Source organism: Tuber melanosporum, assembly GCF_000151645.1.
Source record: "Tuber melanosporum whole genome shotgun sequence assembly, scaffold_92, strain Mel28".
Lineage (NCBI taxonomy): Eukaryota > Fungi > Ascomycota > Pezizomycetes > Pezizales > Tuberaceae > Tuber > Tuber melanosporum.
The window spans coordinates 56,570-68,411 of record NW_003299142.1 but is presented as its reverse complement, the minus strand read 5'-3'; the positions used below and the strand labels follow the sequence as shown (position 1 = coordinate 68,411).

Here is an 11,842-nt window from a genome sequence, read left to right as displayed (position 1 = left end):
TATTTAATCGATGTCTCACATAGGTGGTCACACATAATTCCACTTGTCCCTTCATAACAATTCTCGTGCCCCCGCATCTAAACCTGCCCTGGTATCCACTTCGCCGCTCACATCGGAGTTGTCGAGCAATCAGACCAACCAGTCTTCCTTATACTCCCAAGCCTTGTCAATTTCCTTCCCAATTTCCCATATGTCGCACTCGCGGTGGCCCCACTTCTCTGCATAAACTGTGCGGCCAGTCTCAATCCAGTGCTGCATCGCTTTTTCAAAGCCCTAGGTATTGTCAAAATACGTCAGCTCCTTCAAGTTACACACCAAAATGTGAAGATACTCACCACCGGGTTCCGATAGAAGGGTTCCCCTTTTCCACCAAGTTGCGCCGCTTGCCAGAAATTTCGATCGGATTTTTCCTTGTTTTTCGAACTCTGAAAATCGTCCAGCAGTTTACGCAGATACTTGAACCTCTCGCCGTTCAGAGGCTCGTTTGCTGTCCCAGGATAAAAGACGGAGAGGTCGGGCACAGTCGCTCCTACATCGAAAATGTGCCCAACTTTCTCTTCGGTTATAGTGTAATTCTTCATGCGTAGCCTTGCATGGAAATCGCAATCGGTAGTGTAGAAGGGGATTTGTGTATCCCAACCGCCAACATCCTTATAGGCAGCCACATTGACCAACGCCAAATAATCGTACTCGAAGAGCTTGATTGCCCACTTCTCCGTCTTGTCCATGGAACTCCAGTTCTCGACAATCCTCTGGTAAAGGCTCCTGTAAGGGTGTTGTTCCTCATCGGAGAGCACGGCAGAATCCATATGACTCCAGTAATAATGCCCCCAGTTCCTTCGGATAGCTGTGTAGAGAAAGAAATTTTGCAATTGAGCAAAGGAGAGCAAAGTAGGTGCGGTGATTATGTTAACTCCTAGCGCCCTCAACCTTGGGTAGTCGATGAAGAAGGGATTCTGCAGCGTCAACAGCCCAAGTTCGTTGGAGTCCATCGTGCCGGTATTATCCACAACATAGATATCGACAGGAGGCCATCCAGCCGTTATATAGCTAACGACAGATTGTTGTAAAATCGGCCAATTTCTTGTGAACCCGATAAAAAGTGGGGTAGGGTGATGAGATTTCGGAGGTTTGTTGACAGCGAGGATCTGTGGAATCCGACCGTCCACAGCGGCAGGAAAAATCTCAACCGCAGGCTTCGGACCTGGTGTGGGATCCACGAAGGGCATTGAAGAGGGGACAAAAGCCACTCTTTCTTCCAGAGGCACATGAGATCTATATCCGAGAATCAGGCAGACTGTAAGAATTACTGCTAGAAAAGGTATAAAGAGCCTTCGCCGAGCGGAAAGAGAATATGCCATGACGAGGAGTGGCAAAATGTGTAAAAAAAAAAAGAGAAAAAAAAAAAAAAATTTAAGGAGAGCAAGCGTAATGGGGGTGGCGGATCGTCAGTTGGTGGGCAGACGGCTTGTAAGGTTGTAAATCATTGACAAAAATTTGGTCCGTAGTAAACACATACTCGTGGGTATATACAAACTCCAACACCCAAAGAATTTCGAGTTAAGCCTCGTTCACATCACGAGAGTAGACCCATTGAGAAGGCTATGCTCCACAATTCTAAAATTATTTTTCCCACTTATAATCACTGAAGTGTCCTGAGTGTCAGCTGTCAGCATGAGGTGTTGTCTCCAAAAATCAGTATTTGTCAGCTCAGCAGCGCGTGTCCCAACACGACGTACTCATCAGCATCTACATACCAGTATTGTGCTTAGTCAATGAGTAATGGTTTAGAATTTACGCAAAAAAAGAGGTGCATCGGATATCGTTCCTCCCCAAAAATTGTAAACATTTTCGCCCCATTTTTCTCTCTCTCCGCCAGCAAGAGAATTCACCAAGTGTATTTATCCACAAAAAAACACCACCAGCAATTCAAGCCTAGCCCAAATGGTCTCGAAACTACAGGAATATCGCTATTCGGTGTGATTTGTATAGTAGTACCGCACCTCCATATCGTGGTGACACCTATCCGGCACTCGGCAGAGCCAGCACTCGTTAGACCTGCACCTCTCGACGAAAACAATCACCTGGTTAGCCTCAGGAGGGTGGTGGCTTAGAGTTTGGGCCAAAAATCCATTTTTTCACTTTCCTCACCGGTGGAAAGGGAAACATCCCAGACGTGCATTCCAAGCAGGCGCGCCCCGTAACTGGACAGGTTATTTCACCACAATCACAGCACCTAATAGGAGCAACAACGTGGTGGCTTTCCCACCAGGCCGATTCCAGAACACTTCCCTACGATGATCCGATCAGGAGTACTGTACAGTACTATTCGATTGATGGTCGTCCATCACCGGTCGAGCGATGTTTGATTACTTTGTGGGCAGTACAGTGTGATAGCAACTTCTGCAATCCCTGCTATCATACTTGAGGTTGAGATAAGATTGTCGCTAGAAGCATCCTAGAGGCCCCCAATTTGGTAATCGGAGTTCCTATTGCATCACGACTCTCGCTAGTTCGTTTGCTTGGTACTGTAGACTAGACGGCTCATAAGCCAGCCCCATTTTTCTAAACTACAAACCACATGAAACCTATTAACAAAAAATAGGAAGAATAAAAATATCTTAAATCCTTCCCCATTGTTAAAGCCTGGATGAAAAGATAGGAAAGCTTGAGTCGCCGTATGAGGGCTGTTGTCACCCTGAATGTTAAGGTATCATAGGACCCACAACAGTGCTCGTACTAGTAGGAAGTCTCTACTTTCACTTTTCTATTCCCTAAATAGTTACATGTAATTCCCCAACCTATCGACATGCTAAATGCTGCTTGTTTCTTTTTACTCAAGCCATGCCTTCACCCTTAATAGTCCTCCTTCCCTGCTTCGTTTCCAAAAACTTTCTACAAAAGAAGGAATACGACTGATGGCCGAGCGAAGAGAAATATTGGCTAATAATTTCCCAATGAAGGCAGCTCTTATGAAGACGCCCAAGTGAACGGTGTTGAACCGTGAATGAGAGACGAAAAGAAAGTGGAAAAAATTAAAGACAAACAATGAAAAGAAGTAAAAGAGGAAGTTTAGTACAAGTTATGCACCATAGTCAACCCCCGGGATAATTCCGTACATCCCCGTTGCACGATCTCGCACTTACGTATCGAGCAAAGTTAAAGATCAGTAACGTTTTTACCGGCACCCATCCCGCATGAATACTTGAGTTTACAAGCCGAAATGTGACGCGTAGCAGGTGGGAGTAGCTGTCGGGAAGTCACCCTCTAATTTTACCCCACAATAATCCAGAGTAGAGGTACTGCATTCGAGCACCATACCCACACCGCCCCCGACAGTACGGTACCGTAGACGGTCAGGTAAACGGGCCCCTAACTAACTGTCACTAGTCGCTAACACCGGCGCTACCGAAAACTCCTTTCTGAAATACAGGTAGAAGGGCCGGCAGGGGCCCGGGGCAGAGTTTGCGCATCGTGCGTATAGGCGACCGCAAATAAACCCCATCGTCAATGGAAGCTATGAGCGAGAGGTGGGAGAGAGGATTGAATTTCTATCAGGGTGTCCCATAAATTGTACTGTCGAAAAGCTGCCATCTTTGAAATAATATATTGTGAGTGGCTGATTACCAAAGGGTCGAGGGGGGGAAGGTACGATAAATTCCTATGATGGAGTAATCCAAGAAAAATAAAAATAAAGAAAACTCAAGAGAAGAAAACGAAGGAAAGATGTAAAAAGAGTAAGCTTAAGAACATGCGTCATACTCCCCCTCCGGATGAATTCCCATTCACGCTCGTGCACGAGTTCGCATCTGTGTAGATATCGAACAACGTAACAGTTTTGTCCACATCCACTCCGCATGAATGCATAGAAATCGGCAATAAGACGATGGCGATAGACTAGTGTGGTGAAGGAATTAAGAGGAAGAAAATAGAAAACAAAAATTTAAGGAGGATGTAACGATGACAGAAAGAACCGCTAATACATGGAGGGCACGGGCAGAGGGGGGGAAGGGCTTCCATGGTGAAAGGTAGGCAGGGAGGAAAGGCTAGAAAGAGCATGGAAGTAAGACCGACAGCTCAGGTTCCAGGGACTGGCTGACTACTCCAGTATTGGTCGGGATGGGGAGGGAAGGTTAAAGTTCGGAGAGTAATTTCACAACCCCTACATGTCCACGGGACGCTGCTAACTCGAGGGGAGTTTTGCCGGCATAGCCCTTTATTTCAAGATTAAGATCCCGGCGCTCCAATAGCAACTTTACTACCCCCTCGTGCCCGCGCTCTGCAGCCCACGAGAGCGCTGTTCGGCAATGCACGGTGCCAGTCGCGTTGAGATCGATATCCTCGCGTTCTAATAGTAACTTGACTGCTCCCACATGCCCGCGTCGCGCAGCCCACCAGAGCGGTGTGCGGCCATATTTGGCGTCCGCAGCATTGGAATTGATATCCTTCCGTTCCAATAGCAACTTGACTACTCCCGGATATCGGTTCTTCGCAGCCCACCAGAGCGGTGTTCGGCAATGTTCGCTGTCCGCAGCGTTGGGATCGATCTCATCGCGCTCCAATAGCAACTTGACCACTCCCTCATGTCCGCGCTCCGCCGCCCACCAGAGCGGTGTTCGGCAATGTTCGCTGTCCGCAGCGTTAGGATCGATATTATCGCGCTCCAACAGCAACCTCACTATCCGCTCATGTCCACGCTCCGCTGTCCACTATAGCGGCGTTCGGCAATGTTCGCTATCCGCAGTGTTGGGATCGATACCATCGCGCTCCAATAGCAATTTGACCACTCCCTCATGCCCGCGCTCCGCTGCCCACCAGAATGGTGTTCGTAAATTTTCTGTATCTGCAGTGTTGGGATTTATATCTGCTCGTGCCAATAGCAACTTCACCACTCCCTCACGTCCGCGCTCCGCCGCCCACCAGAGCGGTGTTCGGCAATGCTCGGTTTCCGCAGTGTTGGGATCGACATCTTCTCGTTCCAATAACAACTTTACCACTGCCTCATGCCCACGCACCCCAGCCCACCAGAGCGGCGTTCGGTGATGTTCGGTGTCTGGAGTGTTGGGGTCGATATCTTCTCGTTCCAATAGCAACTTTACTGCCCCGTCATGTCCACCCATCGCAGCCCACCCAAGGGGTGTTCGACCATATCTAATGTCTACTTTGTTAGGATTGACATCCTCTCGTTCCAATAGCAACTTTATCACTCGCTCATGCCCGCGCTCCCCAGCCAACCCGAGTGATGTTCGGCAATGCTCGGTGTCCGCAGTGTTGGGATTGACATCCTCTCGTTCCAGCAGTAGTTTTACTACGCCCGCGTGCCCAACCCACGCAGCCCGCCCGAGCGGTATCCAGCGAGATTCGGCGTCTGGAGAATTAGGATTGATGTCCTCGCGTTCCAATAGCAACTTGACCACTCCCTCATGCCCGCGCTCCGCAGCCCACCAGAGCGGTGTTCGGCAATGTTCCGTGTCTGCAATGTTGGGATTGATACCCCCTCGTTCCAGTAGCAACTTTACTACCCCTTCATGTCCACCCATCGCAGCCCATCCAAGTGGTGTTCGGCCATACTCTGTGTCCACGGTGTTGGGACTGATATCCTCTCGTTCTAATAGCAACTTCACTACTGCTCCATACCCGTGCTCCGCAGCCCACCCGAGGGGTGTTCGGCAATGTTCGGCGTCCGTGGTGTTGGGATTGATATCCTCTCTTCCGAATAGCAATTTTACCGCTCCCGCGTGTCCGTGCTCCCCAGCCCACAAGAGTGGCGTCAGCCCATGTTTTGTGTCTGGGGTGTTGGGATTAATATCCTCTCGTCGCAACAGCAACTTCACCATTTCCTCATACCCGTGGAATGCAGCGTACACGAGCGGGGTTTGGCATATTTGGTTTCAGCAGTGTTGGGATCGATATCTTCTCGTTCCAATAGCAACTGGACTACTCCCTCAAACACGTGCTCCACAGCCCACCAGAGTGGTGGTTTGCAATGTTCCATGTCTGGAGTGTTGGGATTGATATCTTCTCGCTCCAATAGCAACTTTACTACCCTATCATGTCCACCCATTGCAGCCCAACCCAGTGGCGTTCGACCATATTTGGTGTCTGCAGCGTTGGCATTGGTGTCCTCCCGTTCCAATAGCAACCTTACCACTCCCTCAAGCCCGCACTCTGCAGCCCACCCAAGTGGTGTTTGGCCATATTTAGTGTCTGGAATGTTTGGATTAATATCCTCTCGTCCCAATAGCAACTTTACTACTCTCGCATTCCCAATCCAGGCAGCCCGCCCGAGTGGTGTCCAGCGAAATTCGGTGTCTGCAGTGTTGGGATTGACATCTTCCCGATTCAATAATAGCTCTACGACCCCGTTAGGCCATATTTGGTGTCCACAGCGTTGGGGTGAATATCATCTCGTTCCAATAGCAACTTTACTGCTGCCTCATTTCCGCGCTCCGCAGCCCACAACAGTCCTCTTTGGTCATGACTATCCGTTACTTTATTGAAGCTGACATGACCGGAATTAATCGAGTACGGATATGCTGTGTGGTCCATGGTGTGTCCAAAGTGTCGGCCAAGTGGATACGCTATCCCGATAACTAGTAGAGACACAGGAGGTTTTATGGAGGCCTAAAAAAAATGAGCGGTATGACTCCGACCTCTAAAATTACTATGCAATCATCCCCCTCCCAGTAAACACCAGCCCGTCGATGACCGAGATATGAACTCCACATCACGAAACATAACACCGAGATCAGCTGATACTCGGGCGGAGGGGCAATACTTGCCTCGAGTGCTCATGAAATGTCGCCCAAGAATCTACAGTGTCATGCAAACTCTCTATCCCCGTGCACCTTACCGTGTTTATTAAAGCTGCATCATCGCCTGCCTATACGCAGAGATCATGAGATTGTCTTATCGGAAATCAGAATAGCGAACCAGTTTCCAGCTTAAGGATCCCAAGGAGTCCAACCTTTCTCAACAATTGGTATCGTAAGCTGTTCCAATCGTGAAGTCTATCCTTAGAGCGGCCTGGTTCTAATTGACGTCTTTAATGTTAACGTACTAAGGGCGCGTCTCATTACTACCCCAAACGTTAGTTTTGACCCTCATTATATTCGAGTACAGACCTGTAGCAAAGTGATCATTGTTTTTGAGTGACATGTCTGATTGACACCATAACTCAATAATCAAGCTGTAGTAATGAGGTCAAAACAAACGTTGACTAGCAAGGGGTCTAGGAACACGGGGACTCAACGAAAAATACACTAAAAGTGTCTTGGCAAAAACGTGATTTGTTTGGCCTGTTCGTTGAACCCGATCTGTTGACCCCTCTTCTGTTTCTTCTGCGGACCACAATATCCCCTAACCCACGCATCAGAGCCAGCGAAAGAAGTAGAAGGCATCATATCATAGAACTTGAAAAACTATGCATGAACACATACGCCTAAATGCTTCCCATAAACTCACCAGCTGGAACCTTTTTGCCCATTCACTTATGCCGGATCATTCTTGGCTCAACCCGTCAACTAATGTTAAGGTTCGAACAACTAGGGGCGCCCACGCTGCTCCGTCCTTACAGCCCTGGTCGTTTTTGAGGTGTGCTGAAACTGACAAAAAGGATCAAAGCTGCAAACAGGGAAAGGCAGGCGGTTCGTCGGTATTATACAGTACTATCGGGTTCGTTTCTGAGGCTGGACTTACCCCTCTACACTACCCGAGTAGTGCTTAGCCTGAGGTGCTAACCAGCTAGGATATTGGGTTGCATGCGCATCTTTGCTTTGTCAAGGACTCCGCCAGCCAGGGACTTGACTCTTGGAACTGAAGATCATGTTGCCCGAACCTATAAACCCTCGGCCCGTTACACCCCTGATTGAGCTCGAACAGAATAGTCCACATGTAGAGGCAGGGGGGCAGTCGCGTGTAAAAAGTTTGTGGACACGACCGTCTTGGCACACCTCGACATATGCCCGAACCTATATACACCACCTGATATCGCCAAAATCATAATAATGAGAGAAATAAAACAAGTATAGTAGAAAAGTAAAGTAGAATCTGCATAGACTACCACATGTAATGCCTCCTCTAGACTGTGCCAACGCTGAGATTCGGTTCAGCATTTTGTTAATCCATTTTGACATTCATTGCCATGGTAAATCCTCCCACAGCCCTTGGGCAACCTCGACGATCTCTTCCCATCCATAGGGACATTTATTGGGATCCCTCATAGCCCTCCTGAACTTGGCTTTCCATACCGTCCAGACATTCTTGATTCATGTCTGGAGAGTGTGGATGTAACGATCCCTCTTCGAATAGTTAGTTCTTGGCAATGGGGAATGATACTTCTCTTCTTCTTCTTCTTCTTTCCTTAATCTTACGATAGTACTAGGCCTCTGCTTACGTTACCAATAGTACAAGACCTCTGTCTTCTATCAGGAATGCCTATCGTAAGCTTTTTCTAACTCTTCTTTCTGAAGAGCTTTCCTTGGCATAACAATAAAGGTTGTGATAATGATAAAGATCATAAAGATGTTTTATATTCATTAAAGTAATAAGTAGGAAAAGTACTTGGAATAAAGCGTGAAGAACCTATCCTCCTCGGCCATACCAGCCTCCTTGTATAGTATTCTACCTGCCCATAGTCATGTGATCCAAAGTGGTCACATGCGTAAAACTAAATCATAACAAACTAATCATATGACCAAAGTGGTCACATGTTCAAAACCCATGACCTCGTAGCGAAGTCATGTGTAAAAGCTCATATACCAATCATAACGCAATAAACAAATCATATGACTCGAATGAGTCACATGTGTGAAACCCATGACCTCATAACGAGGTCATATGCTAAACATAAATTATATGTACAAGGCATACCCACAAGGCACACTTACAAGACATACTCGCCAGTCGTACCTCCCTTGACTTATACTTGAATCATGTGCAAAACTTAACAAATCATAACAACTCATATGATCCAAATAAGTCATATGTGCAAAACCATAACATACCTATGACTCATAATTATATGTCATGTGAAAACCCTTTCTGTGCTAAGCCATATTCATGACAGTGAAGGCTAATCTATCCTTTTTATCCCATTAAGAAAGCGAAACTTCCTAGTATACTATGAGGTATGATAACTTGCACCATCCTCAATGGTACAAACACCATTCTCAAGACCTCCCATATGCTCATAGAGTAGTAAGAGGTGGGGGACTATGATTTCGTTCAAATATTGAACTGAATTTAGTACACCTCAATTACTTTTACTCATTTTCTTCTTTTCAGTTTGTTTCTGTATTGGAACAAGCTTTATATGTCCAATTGCAGAGAATGCAGTAAAGAACATGATCGTGACTGGCTCTCCAACGAAAGTTAGAGCCAGATATCATTCCTCAAAGGCAGTACCAGGTGGGTGACAAACTGTGGGACGGAGGTGTCGTGGACCAATTTGGAGGTAAACCTCATTAGTAAAAAAAATCATGCTGCTTCCACCAGGTGCCAGAGCAGTGGCAATGGAGGTGGGCAAATTGAGGTCATTGGGAGCAATTTTTAGGACTTAACCAAGGTTTGTGACGGCAAACTCAGAATAGCAGGTTTTGGTATTGTGGGAAGTCTCTTACTGTACGTTCAGAGTCATCAAAGTCTAAGAAGCTCGTAATATTATGCAATGTTGCATGAGGGTGTTGCATAGAGGTAATATTCAGGTATCTCTCATCGGTTAAGGACAATATTCTTGGAGCCCTAGACTGTAGGGTGGGGCCTATTTTGTGATCCTCTTGCCTGGAAGTCATGTTCTTGTGAGCTGTACTTTTTGAAACATCAAGTTGCTCTACAATTTTGCCATAAGATTAGCCAGCAGCATGCCACTCGATCATGGATATGTAATCTTTGCAATCAATCTCACTGTTTTTCTCGCACTTCAATTTTGGCATCATCCCTTTATCCATTCCAGTTTTCACACACTTTTAGTGGTTTTACCGGACATTAGTAGTCACCCTCTATACCAGTTTGGATGCGGTAGTTGCAACCTTTACTGTAACTAGTATGAGTACTCAGTTATTGGTTTTGTTTTATGTTTTGTTTTAAGTATCACTTTGATACTTGGTTTGTTTTAAGCATCGTTTGATACTTGATTTTGTTTTTATATTATGTTTTAAGTATTGCTTTGATACTTGGTTTGTTTTAAGGATCGTTTGATACTTGGTTTTGTTTTATGTTTTGTTTTAAGTATCGTTTTGATACTTTGTTTGTTTTATGTATTGTTTGATACTTGGTTTTATTTTATATTTTGTTTTAAGTATCCCTTGATACTTAATTAGTTTTACCAAAGTGTATCAATTGATACCTTTGATTAGTTTCATTCATGCTAGACATGAACAGATTTGTGTATTTAAAGACTGCCTGATTCCACAATGGAAAAGGCAGACTTCGACAGACAGTATTTCAATATACTTAGTTGAACGGTTACTTCTTTGTTCCTCAGTACACCCTTGAAGCCTCCTTTAGTTCTCAGCTCTCGCCTCCTCTCTGAAAGAGCAGGCCACCTGCCAACTATCATACCTATTACTGATAACGTGATTAGTACCTTGCGAACACGTTACATTTACAGAATAAGCTATGAAGGGGGTGACAAGGCTGATCATATCACTCAATGGAGTTTATTCTTGATACTTATGATACATATCAAAGCAGAACTCATGGCAGAGTGGAGCTTTACAGAAACTACATTAAGAGCTCATTCTTCTAATTTTGCTCTTGAGTCCAGTATTAAAAAGAATTGCACGTGCTGGAGATTTAGATAAGTAACGATAAAAAAACACAGTATGGAGAGGAGTTCTTTTCTGATGCTTGAAGAGAATGGGATCCTGGGGTGAAGCGGGTAGGTGGAAGATTGTAATTTTTACCGACATAATCTGCTTGCCTAACTTCTGTAGTATTTCCTAGAGAAGTAACTCCTGGGCAATAATGGCCCCTGGCATGTAGGTGGATCTCTTTCTAGATTTGGTAAGCAAAGAAAAGGTTAATTTTCTGAAACCCAGAAAGAACAAGATTCCAGGCATGACGTGTTCGAAAGTAGCTATGATAGTGCAAATACATAGCTGAGTGGGTAGGATAAGGTATTGCCTGTTGAAAAATAAGATGTGAGTTGATAATAGTTGTATCTAAAAGTCAGAAGAAAATTAGAAGACAGTTCAGACAAACTCAAAGCTGAGTACTATAATAACTTCTTCTCTAGTCTGCAATATCTACACTGCCCATGAAGTCATTATAGTCTACTGAGAAACAAGGGGGAGAAAGACAGCGGACTGGATCTGAACCCCATCCCTTCTTAATAAGGGACTTATTAGCCTCAGTAATATGAGGATGGCACCGTTCACGATAGACAAAGCTTTGTGGCTCTAAAGCAGCCCTATGGGCAGTTGTCAGAAAGCGGACTAGTGTAATGATCCCTCCTTGGACAGTTAGTTCTTGGCGATGGGGAACAATACTTTTCTTCTTCTTCTGTTTCTTTCCTTAGTCTTATGATAGCACTAGGCCTCTGCCTACATTACCGATAGTACAAGACCTTTGTCTTCTATCAGGAACGCCTATCATAAGCTTTCTCTAACTCTTCTTCCTGAAGAGCTTTCCTTGGCATAACGATAACGTTGCAATAAAGATAAAGATTATAAAGATGTTTTATATTCGTTAAAGTAATAAGTAGGAAAAGTACTTAGAATTCAATCTAATTTTATTTATACTAGTACCACCAACACTGGCATACAACCAGTCTCCTCTGCGCCCCATAAAATAAACTATCTAAAATATACTACCACAAACCACTCCACCTCGCAACTGCTCC

General features: G+C 45.4%; 1 protein-coding gene across 1 annotated transcript; it reads right to left on the bottom strand.

The window, feature by feature from the left end:
- Positions 1-129: 129 nt before the first annotated feature.
- Positions 130-1,229, bottom strand: GSTUM_00011896001 (uncharacterized protein; the record flags this gene model as incomplete). Its single annotated transcript, XM_002842216.1, has 2 exons — positions 130-273; positions 336-1,229. The coding sequence occupies 2 exons, from the start codon at positions 1,227-1,229 to the stop codon at positions 130-132; spliced, it is 1,038 nt and encodes a 345-aa protein (XP_002842262.1).
- Positions 1,230-11,842: the final 10,613 nt, after the last annotated feature.